General features: G+C 44.1%; 2 protein-coding genes across 2 annotated transcripts; one reads left to right on the forward strand and one right to left on the reverse strand.

Annotated features, from left to right (window-relative positions):
* Positions 1-4,309: 4,309 nt before the first annotated feature.
* On the forward strand, positions 4,310-11,909 carry LOC109772618 (disease resistance protein RGA2). The gene is made up of 4 exons (XM_073509026.1): positions 4,310-4,714; positions 6,091-6,382; positions 6,952-11,076; positions 11,170-11,909. The coding sequence occupies exons 1-3, from the start codon at positions 4,435-4,437 to the stop codon at positions 11,015-11,017; spliced, it is 4,638 nt and encodes a 1,545-aa protein (XP_073365127.1). The 5' UTR covers positions 4,310-4,434; the 3' UTR covers positions 11,018-11,076; positions 11,170-11,909.
* Positions 11,910-12,032: 123 nt separating this feature from the next.
* Positions 12,033-13,841, reverse strand: LOC109772638 (uncharacterized). Its single transcript, XM_020331346.4, has 4 exons — positions 13,589-13,841; positions 13,325-13,392; positions 12,658-13,230; positions 12,033-12,570 (listed from the first exon to the last, which is right to left on the reverse strand). The coding sequence occupies exons 1-4, from the start codon at positions 13,689-13,691 to the stop codon at positions 12,292-12,294; spliced, it is 1,023 nt and encodes a 340-aa protein (XP_020186935.1). The 5' UTR covers positions 13,692-13,841; the 3' UTR covers positions 12,033-12,291.
* Positions 13,842-14,518: the final 677 nt, after the last annotated feature.

Raw genomic sequence — 14,518 nt, forward strand, 5'->3', positions numbered from 1 at the left:
GGTGACGGTGATGATGAAGTTACCGGTGTCGGTGTCAAAACCAGCGGATCTCGGGTAGGGGGTCCCGAACTGTGCGTCTAAGGTCGATGGTAATAGGAGACGGGGGATACGATGTTTACCCAGGTTTGGGCCCTCTCTATGGAGGTAATACCCTACTTCCTGCTTGACTGATCTTGATGAATATGAGTATTACAACAGTTGATCTACCTCGAGATCGTAATGGCTAAAACCCTAGAAGTCTAGCCTGTATGACTATGATTGTGATTCTTGCCTCTACGGACTAAGCCCTCCGGTTTATATAGACACCGGAGGGGACTAGGGTTGTACAAAGTCGGTTACAGAGAAAGGAATCTTAATATCAGGACGCCAAGCTTGCCTTCCACGCCAAGGATCTTCGGTCTTGTATCTTTACAGCCATCAGTCCGGCCCACGTACCATAGTCCGATACTTCCCCCGGGGGTTCCGGTATCCCCTCGGTACTCCGGTAAAATATCTGAATCACTCGGAACCATTTCGAGGTCCGAATATAACCTTCCAATATATGAATCTTTACCTCTCGGCCATTTCGAGACTCCTCGTCATGTCTGTGATCTCATCCCGGACTCCAAACAAACTTCGGTCATCAAATCACATAACTCATAATACAAATCGTCATCGAACGTTAATCGTGCGGACCCTACGGATTCGAGAACTATGTAGGCATGACCGAGACACATCTCCGGTCAATAACCAATAGCGGAACCTGGATGCTCATATTGGCTCCTACATATTCTACAAGATTTTTATCGGTCAAACCACATAACAACATATGCCATTCCCTTTGTCATCGGTATGTTACTTGCCCGAGATTCGGTCGTCGGTATCCTCATACCTAGTTCAATCTCGTTACCGTCAAGTCTCTTTACTCGTTCCGTAATGCATCATCCCGCAACTAACTCATTAGTCACATTGCTTGCAAGGCTTATAGTGATGTGCATTACCGAGAGGGCCCAGAGATACCTCTCCGATGCACGGAGTGACAAATCCTAATCTTGATCTATGCCAACTCAACAAACACCATCGGATACACCTGTAGAGCATCTTTATAATCACCCAGTTACGTTGTGACGTTTGATAGCACACAAGGTGTTCCTCCGGTATTCGGGAGTTGCATAATCTCATAGTCAGAGGAATATGTATAAGTCATGAAGAAAGCAATAGCAATAAACTAAACGATCATAATGCTAAGCTAATGGATGGGTCTTGTCCATCACATCATTCTCTAATGATGTGATCCCGTTCATCAAATGACAACACATCTCTATGGTCAGGAAAGTTAACCATCTTTGATTAACGAGCTAGTCAAGTAGAGGCATACTAGGGATACTCTGTTTGTTTATGTATTCACACATGTACTAAGTTTCCGGTTAATACAATTCTAGCATGAATAATAAACATTTATCATGATGTAAGAAAATATAAATAACAACTTTATTATTGCCTATAGGGCATATTTCCTTCAATATGTATATCAAAACTAGACTGTTTTCTTTCAAATTTGTGATTGTATTATTCTACTTTGGATCCGCTGCAACGCACGGGCACATTGCTAGTAATAGTAGAGATTTCACCAATTTCCATATAATAGTAGAAATTTGGTTGTTAGGAAAGGCAGAGATCGATGTGTTAGGAAAGTATGGATTTGGCATTGATTGTCACGAAATTGGACTTCATTGTTTGGTAAAGTGCTATCGGTTTGTACCCGTTTGTAACGTGGCTGGATAGGAAAGTTTTTATTGTAGGATGAAAAAACCAGTGTGAAGGGGTGGTGGTGGGAGGTGAGACAAAAAACCCAGAAGAAATGAACCAAGACAAAAATAACCATGGAAGGGAGGCTTTCAAGTGAGACATTAGGAGTGGAGATTAATAAGTTTTCGATGGTGTATTCATATCCTGAGGTAGCTAAACAGGAGCTTATCAATCTCATAACCGAATAGTTGCGTGTAATGATTTTTGTTCTCTTTGGCATATCCGAAACCGAGTAAAAATTTTGAGCGCTCAATAAACATTTAAAAAAAATCAACATGGGGCGCACAAAGAAAAAGAATCCTCCTACGCTGGATAATTAAAATACTGCCTAATCCTAGGAGCTGTAAAAGTAGCTTCTGCCCTGCGAATACTAGGACAAGCAAATGTATTTGAAAAGGGTGTTTGTTGAACATATATGCGGCTTAAGATAAATATTGCAGCAGGAGGCGCGCATCGTGTCAGCTCCTTGGAGGCATGAATGCAATCGCTAGTCCTAGATCACGCTATGCTTGAGAAAAGAAGAAGCACATACATGATTAGGACCACCAAGCCACTTCTCTTCAATGTAAGCCACTGGCCTAAGTACTTAACAGACATCACTTGGAGTACATATGTTGAGTACTTAAAAATCTAATCTTCAAGCCAGCCAACCCAAAGGAGTCAGTACCACATTTGAAGGCCACAGAAACCATGCTAGGAGATAGAAATTACTCCCAATTTGCTCTCACTGTAATTGGATTGGCGATTTCCTCTGGATTCAATCTCAATGACTACTAATATTTCTGTCTACTTCTATTTGTGGTATATAGAATTTTACGATCTACTTATATTTGAGGCATATAGAATTTTACGATAGATGAAGTGGAAGAAGGAACAAGGCTTGAAGGTGGATTAGCAGGGGAATGAATGTGATGAAGCTAATCCTCTGCTAGAATAAGGGGGGGGGCATGATCGCTGATTTGACCGGGTAGACCAGATGAGCGAGACTGATTGAAAGCGTTGTGCCAACTTGCGTACACGATTTCTAGTGTCAAAAACGCTCTTATATTATGAAACGGATGAAGCACATCAGAGACTGCACCACTCTGAGCATGTAGCTCCACTACAGTGGCAAAATACAAACACGAAGTAGTATAGATTGAAGCCATTAAGCAAGACCCTGAAACAAATAGGAGTTGGTCGGCATGGGGGAGGACGATCTTGTTAATGAGCACCCTGAATCCGTTGTCGTGAACATGGCGATCATGTCAACACTCAACACACAACTTTGGCCCAGGCAGAGGAGGTAAAAGTAAAATAAGACCAGTTTCAGTCACATACACATATGAAGTCTGTCCTTGTAAATACAGAGAAAAATGCACAAAACAACAGGGTGACAACGTTAAGAAAGATGGCATACATCACAAAACTAAACCGTGAAGGTTTTGAATTACCACCGGCTTTTGGGGGTGACACGTGGTCTGCCTCGGTTTTTATCGCTTTGGTTTTTCATATAAGAATAGTTGGGTACTCCATTCGCAAAGAAAATTGGACTTTGGGAAGATGTTGCATTAGCTTTGAACCAAAAAAAAGTAAAGTAAACATAAATGTCAATTCTTTTGGAAGGAAAGAAAAAGTTGGGAGAACTGAAGTATGGAAGAGTCTAGAACAAATGAGAAGTGTATGTGTTATCTGCATAATGTACAACGCAAATGATAGAATAATCATGAATGAATGAAGAATTGTAGTATGGAAGAATTTAGAACAAAGAAGAAGTGTCTTCGTTTTCAGATTTGCTAAGCACAAGTGTGGAATCTTCCGAATTAGTAACATGTGGCAGAATTCAATATGGTGGAGAGAATATCCAACGGTCAAGACTACTCGTATTTGCCACCCCCCCAACCATTGGATCGGCTCCATCCAACAACCGATATTCAAAGTTAATCATACACTATATCATGAGGAGATATAGGAATATAGATATAAATATTTTCATTCCTTCTGCGTGCATCTTGTGTTACCTGAAAAAAATTATGCCCGTCCTCTATCGGTCTCTCCTTCTGCCCACCCCTCCTCTCTCCGATTGAGGCGGCACCCTCCTTGCCTTCCCTCAGGTGCTCCACATCTCTCAAGCGGCGGCACCTCTCTTCTTCCCATCTGGGTCTATCGTACTCGCCGCTACCTCACATCGGAGAAGCTCCTTGGTCTCTGGACGTGGAGATGGAGCTAAGGCCTAAGGGCACCTTGATCTCACGACCTGTCCTGTGAATGAATTGTTTTTCTTCGGACTTGTATATGTCAGTTATCTGGCCCCACAAATAAACCGATATACGATTAGATTACATAACGTTACAGACACATACAAAGTCTTATACAACACAAAAAGACCATATACATAGACATATGTGCGAATCTTGGCGCAGATCAACGGCCCATAAAGTGCGTGCCCGCACTTGCGTGCATCCTCTCCCTCGTCATTTGTTTCGTCCGAATTCAAGCGAAGGAAAAAAAAAACTTCGCGCTGAAGTTCATCTCACCGAAAGAAAGGGGAAGTCGCCGCTGCATTGTATATTGCTGTCCACGGCTTGACTGTCTGATCTTCATCCCCATCCCTGCACTTTCCTCCACCGACCATCCTCCGGCGAACAACCGCTTCTGCCGGATCTGATGGAGGCCGCGATTGTGTGGCTGGCGCAGGCCATCCTCGGAACACTCCGAATCGACAAGCTGGATGCGTGGATCCGCCAAGCCGGGCTTGCCGACGACATCGAGAGGCTCAGGCGCGAGGTCGAGAGGGTCGAGGTGGCGGTCAGCGCCGTGAGGGGGCGGGCGGCCGCGAACGAGCCGCTGGCCCGGTCTCTCGCTCGCCTCAAGGACCTGCTCTACGAAGCCGACGAAGTGGTCGACGACCTCGACTACTGCAGGCTCCAGCAGCAGGTCCAAGGAGGTACGCGTAACTCCTGTAGGTCCATCATATGCGGTACGAAGAGGGATTTCATCACATGCCTCACACTAGTTTGCACTTGGATCATATGCGCATTTACCATGTCAATTTGATAACAGCAGCATCCCCATAGTGTATCGGAGGAGACCAAAATGCCACTGGGCAAAACAGCAGCTGTTCTGCTCTTTTTTCTACCCTTCAGTCTTCTCTAAATAGGCCCCGGATAACTCTGTCCCTAGAGAAAATGGCAGCTCACTATGGCACTCAATAGCAGTGAAACAAGTAGGCCCAAATAGCACTCAATAGTCAATACTCAATACTACCATGTGGAAAAAAGGAACTGAGAGAGCACTGGACAATGTGTCGTTAAGTGTTCGCATCCGCGTTTCTTTCTTTAGTTCGGATTTGGATCAGGCGAATTGCCTTGCTCATCAAATAGGCACATAACAAACGGGCAAAGAAAAAATGGGCAATATTATTAATTATTGCCACAGAAAAGGCTGGTCAAATTATTGTTCTACCTGGTCAAAATTTCATTGGAAAGTGTGCATATGATATGATCAAAGTCAAAACTTTTGAGAGGCATGTGATCAAATCTCTAGTCGCTCTCCCTACCAAAATGTGGCACGACGCCGTCACCAAAGATTTATTTTTTCTTCCCGAGTCGTGAAAATGTGTTCTCCTAATCTTCTTCACATTCTTCTTCCATGCCGGTGACCACCCCCAAACACAACCAGTACTAGAAAGAGGCGCGTGTGTGCAGGAACGAAGGCAGAAAAAGTTTGATGGGGTCATCTTGTACAGATGAATAGTGATTAGTACTAATATAGTGAAGGATTTCGTAATTTGATTGGGGTCAACTTGTTAGCCGCCGGCCTGCTCCCTCTTTCAGTCCAGCGGACTCACGAGCACACCCGAAGTGAATTTGTGTTTGTCCTCCACACCGAGTTAACTGGACAAGAGACAGCAGAGGAGAGAAAACAGAGTAACCTGTACACGGTAGTTTTTCAGGCAACGAATGCCAAATTTCCATTCTACTTCTCCAGCAACAAATGCTGGTTTATTTATACATGGACACAACCGACTCTTAACAGAACTCTCTACAATCTTGTTGAGCTGGCATACATCGGTCTGGACCAAGTCCAGCACACCACCCATGTAATACACTCATGACAGTTCCAACAAATGAAACCTGTCACAAAGCAACTTGTTCACTTGCGCAACACATAGTATATCACAAGACCAGAACAAGGTTTATACTAACACAACTGATCCCAGTACTTAAACACAGCTCAAGGGCCCTGTGTCTGTGCACGTGTGTGTATGTGGGTGGGGTTTTGTCAAGCATGCATGCTAATTCACCTTTTTTTTTTCTGCAGTTGCATGGGGCGATCCTGGCAGAATGCATGAAGCAGAGCGAGTAGATGAGAGATCGAGGGGAGGTGATGCTAATATACTTGGTACCAGTGGTGGCAAGAAATGGTCCAAAGCATGGTGTGATTTTGATATCACAGAGGAAAACAACGGAAAGCCTGTGAAAGCAAAGTTTAAACACTGTCAAAATGCAGTTAAGTGCGGAAGCGACAGAGGGACGTCAATCTTGAACAACCATGTCAAGAGTGAGGGTTGTAAGAACCCCAGAGGAACTGACCAGCCGCCAAACTCTTCATGGTACACATTTTAAAGAGTAACATATGTTTTCCTCTGGATCCTAAAAATTTACATCCACGCACCTGTTTTCATTTTCAATGTTTTTTTAACTTATATAATCAACCCACTATTGTGATTCTAGTAGTTGTAAAGTATTTTATCATTGGGGTGGATGCCCACCCGATGTTCAAAATGTATTTTCTCTATAAAAGAGTTGTAAAATAAAAATAAGAAAATATTTGCATGTATACATTGTGCTCTGATAGGTAACAGGTAACCTTGGAAAATTTTATGCTAAATGTGGCTATATACGTCCTTCATAAAAAAGACAAATCAGTTCAGCTTCAACCATGAAGATTGGAGAGTGTATGTGTTCAGAGTGCACAAAATTTCTCTTTGTACAGAATGCATACGGGCATATTTGTATACCAAATTATACAAGAATACATGTTATAGCATGATGTTTGTCTGGACAATATTTCACTTTTTTCCACAGCATTTTGAGTTGAAAAAATATTGCATTTCGGATAGCACTTGGAGAAAATGTTGCATTTCTAATAGCCAATCTACAATGTCTCTTTTTATTGCAGCATCTGTGATGCTACTGCAAATGCTGCACCTGTTGTAATTGGTGATTTGTTCAGCAGAAAAAGGAGAAGAGATGAGGAGTTGGCACAAACCACCGCAGCTAACATTAACCTTTGGCACAAGGCAGATTGTTTCAATAGGATACAGGAAATAACTCAGCAGTTACAAGACATCCTAGAGGATGTGAGTGGTGTTCTCAAGATGCATGGATCGGCCTCTATTACAAGCTCAAATGATGTGTGCCCAACAACATCAAGTCTTAATCAGCAAAAAGTGTATGGGAGAGATTCAGAGATGAGCACCATCATAAAGATGATTACATCTGATAAACATGAAGGTGTGTCTGTACTGCCTATTGTAGGCATTGGAGGAGTTGGCAAGACAACTCTCACACAACTCGTATATAATGATCCAACAGTAAAAGAGCAGTTTGAACGGAAATGGCTATGGGTGTCAAACAGCTTTGATGAAGTAAGGCTTACAAGAGAGATGTTAGACTTCATTTCTCAAGAAAGTCATGAAGGAATAAATGATTTTGCGAAGCTTCAGGAGATCTTGAAGGTACATATGGAGTTCCAGTCGGAAAGGTTTCTGCTCATTTTAGATGATGTCTGGGACACTCTGGATGATTACCTATGGAACAAACTGTTGTCTCCAATGCTATCAACTCGTGTGAAGGGCAATGTGATTATTATCACAACTAGAAATTTCTCTGTTGCACAAAGGATAGGTACCCTCGAACCGGTCAACTTAGGTGCTTTGGCAAATGATGATTTTTGGTTATTGTTCAAATCACGTGCATTTGGTGATGAGAACTACGAAGAGCATCAAACTCTAGGCATCATTGGGCATCAAATAGCAGAGAAGTTAATGGGCAACCCGTTAGCAGCTGGATCTGCAGGAGAACTATTAAGAAAGCAGCTTACTGTTGATCATTGGAGTACCATTTTGAAGAATGAATGTTGGAAATCCTTGCAACTAAGCAGGGGCATCATGTCTGCTTTAAAGCTTAGCTATGATCAACTACCCTACCATCTACAACAATGTTGCTCATACGTTTCTATATTTCCCTACAACCATCAGTTTCTTGGTGATGAGTTGGTCCGCATTTGGATTTCACAGGGATTTGTGAACTGTAACCACTCAGGTAAGAAATTGGAGGAGACAGGACATGATTATCTGACTGATTTGGTGAATCTAGGCTTCTTTCAGCAAGTTGAATGCAAAGATGAGAGCACCCGTTTTCGAGATGAAATTTTTGTCATGAGAGTCCATAATCGAGTTGTAAGAGAAGAGCCATTTCAAGGCAGACAAACTTCCTATGCTATGTGTGGCCTTATGCATGATTTTGGACGGGTGGTTTCAAGAAATGAGTGTGCAATTATAGATGATCTATGGTGCAACGAAATTTTGCCAACTGTACAACATTTGTCAATAGTAACCGACTCTGCATACTGCAAGAATCAAGATGGAAGGATACCACGTAGCTACAAGTTTGAAGAAAATTTGAGAAATACAGTTACATCAGTAAGAAGATTGAGGACACTGGTGTTAATTGGGCAGTATGACTCTTTCTTTTTCCAATCCTTTCAAGATATATTCAAAAAGGCACATAATTTACGTCTGCTGCAAATGTCTGCAACAGCTTCTGATTTTAGTTCCTTCGTGTGCACTTTAGTAAATCCTACCCATCTTCGCTATCTGAAGGCTCCTACGCCAGGAGTGGCTTTACCTCAAGTTTTGAGCAAGTTCTACCATCTTCAAGTATTAGACACTGGCTCATACATTGATCCAATGATACCTAATGGTATCCATAATCTTGTGAGCCTGCGTCATATTGTTGTAGAAGGACTATCCTCTTCCATTCCTTGCATTGGTAAAATGACATCCCTTCTGGAGCTACATGATTTTAGGGTTCAAAATACTAGCAGCTTTGAGATAACACAACTTCAGTCCATGAACGAGCTTCTGCAACTAGGTGTCTCACGACTTGAAAATGTTACCACTAAAGATGAGGCTGATGGAGCAAAATTGAGGGACAAAATACACTTAGAAAAGCTGCGCTTGTCGTGGAAGTATAATGATCACAGTGGCAAAGCAAGAGAGGTGCTCGAGGGTCTTGAACCACATCCAGGCTTAAAGCATCTGCGGATATTTGGGTACAATGGTACTACTTCCCCAACTTGGCTTGCCAGCAATTTTTCAGTTACCTCTTTGCAGACGCTTCATCTAGAGGATTGTGGAGAATGGCAAATACTTCCATCTTTGGAAATGCTTCCGTTTCTTACGAAGTTGACGTTGTGCAACATGCAGAAAGTAATGGAAGCAATGTTTCCTTCATTGGAGGAGCTGGTTTTAGTTGAAATGCCAAAGTTGGAGAAATGTTCCTGCAGTTCCCTGTGGGATATGAACTCTAGTTTAAGAGTACTGAATATCAAGATGTGTAGTGCACTGAAGGTGTTTGATTTGCTTGATGGGGGCATTAAATTCGAAAGCAAGCAGAAATCATGGTTGCCTGGTCTTAGAAAGCTAATTATCTACGATTGTCCTCACTTGGAAGTAATGCACCCTCTTCCACCTTCAACCACATGTTCTGAATTCTTTATCAACAGAGTTTCAACACTGCCAAGGATGGAGGGATCATCCGGAGAAACATTGAAAATCGACGGTCCAAGTTTTTTACATGCTGGGTGGTTTTATGAGATGTGGACACTGGATGACAGAATATTAGCATTCCATAATCTAAGGGGCCTTAAGTACTTGTGTATCAGATATTGCCGGAATCTGATGTCTATTCCATTTGAAGGTTTTTGTCAGCTAGTCTCCTTAAAGAGTTTGGAAATAAGCAATTGTGGAAAACATTTCTCTCTAGATATACCAGAGTGTGCCCATGAAGATGTGGTAGTTGCAAATTGTACTGCCCTCCCATCTCTTGAAAATCTCAGAATTTATTGTTGTGGCATAACGGGGAAGTGGCTATCTTTGATGCTGCGACATGCGACGGCTCTGATGGTGTTAAGTTTATGGGACTGCCCACAGATAACACAGTTATCAATAGAAGAGGGAGAAAACAGTCAGTCAAATCTTATCTCAACCATGCAAGCTTCTTCATCAGGCTATTCAAATGACTCATTGACAAGCTCAGCTCCAGACGGACTCTTGCACATTCCGTTAAATGTCCTCTCCTCTCTCAAGGAGATGGAAATTAGGGAATTCCCTTATCTAACATTTTGCCATAGCAAGGAAGGCTTATCTGGATTTACCTCCCTCGAGAAGCTAACAATTTGGTCTTGCCCTGAGCTGCTCTCATCTTCGGTGCGTATTGATGGAAATGATGGCCAGGTGAATGGAAGTTGTCTCCTCCCTCAATCACTTGGACATCTCGAGATAGCCGATTATTCTCGAGCAATGCTGCAACCATGCTTTCCAAGGAATCTCACCTGCCTTAAAAAACTCCAAATATGGTCCAATAAAAGTTTGGAGTCTCTACAGCTACAGTCATGCACGGCACTGGAGGAGTTGCATATTTCGGGATGTCCATCGCTCGCCGCACTAGAGGGCTTCCAGTTCCTTAGGCATTTGAGCTTATTCAGCACCCCCAATTTGCCACCATTTCTAGAGCATGTGTCAAGGCAAGGTTATGAGCTATGCCCTCAATTGGAAAAGCTTGTGGCCGATAACCCGTGTGTCCTTACCACGCCATTCTGCAAGCAGCTCACATCCCTACAACGCTTAGAACTTCGAAGTTGCGAGAGTGAAGCAACGCGGCTAACAGATGAGCAAGCGGGAGCGCTTCTGCTCATCACGTCCCTGGAAGAGCTCCAGTTTTGGAAATGCAGGTATCTCGTAGATCTTCCTGCGGAGCTGCACCGCCTTCCCTCCCTCAAGAAGCTGGAGATCGATAATTGTCACCGCATGTTGTGGCTGCCAGTAAAGGGCCTGCCACCTTCGCTGGAAGAACTGAATATAACCTGCCATGGCGGTTGCAGCATGGTTCTGGCTACTCAATGCAGGTGGCTAGCAACAAGAAAGCTAAAGGTCAAAATTGATGGAAAATATGTGAACTGATGACTGGGTTAAGCACATACTTTTATCCACGCAACGCATATCATTGAGTTGTTTCAAAGGTATATACTTCTACCCTGATCATGCTATGTCAGAGTTGCACATCACAAAGTAAGCAATCTCATAGCAGGCATGCCACTCATTTATTGATGCAGCTTGCGGGCGCTGTGTCTTCTGGATAATGCAATTGTATGCTCTGTGACAGTGTTCAGTGCAAATCTGTTTTTGCTGCATCACAAGCTTACGTTTGGAAGGCCAAGAGCTTAAGTGCCTCTTTCTTCCTTGCACCAGTTCTATTTCTTTTCTCTGGAATATAAGAAATGGAAAGCAGTCGGGCAGGAGTTAAGAAATGGACTTCCTCTCATATCAACTGAAAACAGTCAACAGGCATTCTTCCAGTCGGATGATTAATTTGCATCTGGACTACAGGCGGATCTGCATTAGATCAATTCTGATGTTGATTCACAAGTTGGTGTCATGGAGCTCATCAAGACCTTCCTTGCTGCATCATACCAATTCACTCGGCGATAATTCAATCCGGAACCTGAGCACAGATGCACCCGTTGAACAGTAAATTCAAAAATAATTTCCAGGATTCGAACCCGTGACGTCATGGTCACAAGGCAACAGCTTTACCGCTGCGCCAAGGCTCCCCTTCAAACACCACAAAGAAAACAATTTCTCCCTTCTTTTTAGTTTATTATTAGGTCCATCCAACAAATTATTGTAACTAAAAATATAAGAACCAAACTAAATAGTTTGTGCTGAAAACATGTGAACACTGAACAGTAACATGCGTGCAGGAGCATCATTTGTATTTCGTTTTGTATGGAGATCATTTGATGTTTTTTGGTGATCAAACTTTGCAAGCTTCTAAAACATTTGCTCATACTCACATCCTTCAAATTTCAGATTTTTTTGTCTTTTTCTATTCTTTTTCGAATTTACTGTTCACCGCGGTGGGTGCAGCCACTACTTTCCCAAAACGAAAGACATAGGCCTGATCGAGATGTGGAGATTGAGATCACATTTTCAGATTCTATAGCTAGCACAAATGCACAATACATTGTCACACAAAGCTAGCGCAGTAAATTGTCAGCCAAAGCTAATTAATTAGATAATGAGGAGGTTGATAAAAACTAGCATATGCAAGCGAAACATAGAGTATAAAGGAGCAAACTGCATATTAATATTGGGCTACCACAATGCAATGCATTGCAGTCTAAGATAAGAGCCCTGCTTGAGACGGCTATGCCGATGCAACGGACAGAGGCATATCAGCTGGCGTAGCTGCCGTCCAGCCTGCGCACCTCCACCTTGAGCACATGGCGGTCGCCGCCGCCTTGGCCGAGCGCTCGGAAGAAGCATGTCTCGCCGACGCGGAGGTGGTTGTCGACGCAGAACTGGTGCCACCCGTACCGGAACGACGTGCGGGCCTTGCCACGCACATTGTGGGCGTGCTTCAGGTTCACCGTCCACGACTCGCCCCCCATCCGCAGCAGCACCTTCTTCCTCTCCGCGTACCCATGCGCCACGCTGAACTCCCGCGGCACGTTCTGCGTCGATCGGCGGCGACGGAGACACGGAGTTAGTTACAAGGACGAAAGTGCGCGTGTGATCGAGTAGAGTAGGGACGCTCTCACCAGGTACTGCCCGTTCTTGGTGACAAAGTGGCATTCCTTGAGCATGACGACGAACTGCGACGGCGGCGCGTCGACGCCGACGGTGTTGACGTCCATCTCCTCCGACTCCGAGCTGCCGCTGCTGTTCGCCGCCTTGGTGATGGGTGTTTTGCCAACTCTGATCCTTGGCCGCAGCCTTTTCCTCTCACATGCCCCCTGTTCTGTTGATGTGGCCTCTGCTTCCTTCGACCCCTTCGGATCAGTCCCGTTGCTGCTCCTTTTGCCCTTGGCTGACAATGGCTCCTCCGCTCCAACTTCAACTTTAACCTGATCAGTCAGCATCTCACAGCTTGGTTCAGAGTCCGCTCCAACTTCAACTTTAACCTGGTCAGCCAGCATCTCACAGCTTGGTTCAGAGTGAGCAGCAGAGGAATCCTTGGAGTGTCCCTCGGTGGCCATTCCTTGGCCGAGATGCTGAGGGTGAGGCAGAGCGTCTACTTGGAGGTGCCAGGTTTCGTTGGCCCCGTGGAACTGGAACGCGTCCCGGACGGCCATGGAGTCGGCGAGGTGGAACCACGAGCCTCCCTGCTCGACCTGCTCAAGGCAGCAGCATTCAACATGGATCAGCGGGCATGTTAATTAGTAAAATCGATGGATCGGCCAATTTCCGTGATGGATTGGACAGTACCTTGACGGACTGGACGGCGATCTGGCCATAGTTGGGGAAACATGCGGCGTGCTCATGGCTCACTCTGCCTGGTACAAACCAAAAAAGGAAATTAACCCAAGATTGGGGTTTTGTCAGCTCAGGCCCAGACGAATCGATCTGATTTGATTTGCAACCGAGAGAAAGAGACAAGATTTGTTCTTGAGGCAAGAGGATTGAACCATCGCAAAGCCAGCCAGCCGGCGGTAGGCAAGCAAGAAGGTACAGAAGCAAGAAAATACGCACGCTTGAGGTCGGCGACGGTGGTTGATGCGGCGGGGAAGGAGACGGCTAGGCGAGTGCCGAGGCTCATCTCCAGGAAGACGGTTGCGACGTCGCCGGCGGCCATCTGCCCGATCTGATTCCCCTCTCCTTTCCCGAAATGGCAATTCCTCTCCGCTTCCTTGGCTAGTTCTGTGTGCGCGGGCGCGAGTGGGTGAGTGAGCGACAGGGGAGTGAGAAGGGAGGGAGGAAGGAAGGGAGGGGGATGTCATGTGACCCGCTGAAGCTCCTCACTTGTACGCTCACACTTGGGTGTGGTTGGTTGTATTCAGATGAGCAATGATACACGCACGGGCAAGTTTTTACTGACTTTACGAAGGTGCTTAGGGAGGGGAACTTTTGGTTCGTGGATACATATGTACCCTATATAGAAGAAAAATAGCAATTCAACAAAAAGTCAAAAATTTCTGAAAATATTTTTAAAATAAACTTGATCTTTCATTGTATTAGTGAGAAAAGTTTCACAAAAAGAAAATTTCTCTTTGACTTCTTTTCAAAAAAGACAAATTTTTGGTCAAAATAGCATGAATAGTGACCTATAATAGCAAACAAATTTTGTCTTTTTCGCTGTGAAGTCAACGTAGGTTTTTTTGTGAAAATTTATATACTAGTGCACAAGTAAGTCAAGTTTAATCCAAAAATAATTTTGAAGTACTTTGACTTTTTGTTTAATTATTAAAAAAAACCCCATATAGGGTGTATATACATGCGAGAGCCAAAGGGTATTTCCCAGGTGCTTAGGTGGGATAAAGTGATTGGAAGAATAGGGAGTGGAGGGCCCACACCCCTTGAAAATCGCGGGGGGGTGGGGGGGAGGGGGTGTGAGGTTTAGTTAGTTAAGAGATCCCGTAAACCCTCCATATTACCCCGTTGCTCTAGAATTTTCGTATTCAG

This window comes from Aegilops tauschii, chromosome 2 (assembly GCF_002575655.3).
Source record: "Aegilops tauschii subsp. strangulata cultivar AL8/78 chromosome 2, Aet v6.0, whole genome shotgun sequence".
In the NCBI taxonomy this organism is placed as follows: Eukaryota; Viridiplantae; Streptophyta; class Magnoliopsida; order Poales; family Poaceae; genus Aegilops; species Aegilops tauschii.

Coding starts and splice junctions, on each gene's coding strand:
- LOC109772618 (XM_073509026.1), top strand. CDS start 4,435: ATGGAGGCCGCGATTGTGTGGCTGGCGCAGGCCATCCTCGGAACACTC. Junction 4,715..6,090: donor CCAGCAGCAGGTCCAAGGAG/GTACGCGTAACT, acceptor TTTTTTCTGCAG/TTGCATGGGGCGATCCTGGC. Junction 6,383..6,951: donor CAGCCGCCAAACTCTTCATG/GTACACATTTTA, acceptor TTTTTATTGCAG/CATCTGTGATGCTACTGCAA.
- LOC109772638 (XM_020331346.4), bottom strand. CDS start 13,691: ATGGCCGCCGGCGACGTCGCAACCGTCTTCCTGGAGATGAGCCTCGGC. Junction 13,393..13,588: donor CACCGTCGCCGACCTCAAGC/GTGCGTATTTTC, acceptor GGTTTGTACCAG/GCAGAGTGAGCCATGAGCAC. Junction 12,571..12,657: donor CCAAGAACGGGCAGTACCTG/GTGAGAGCGTCC, acceptor CGATCGACGCAG/AACGTGCCGCGGGAGTTCAG.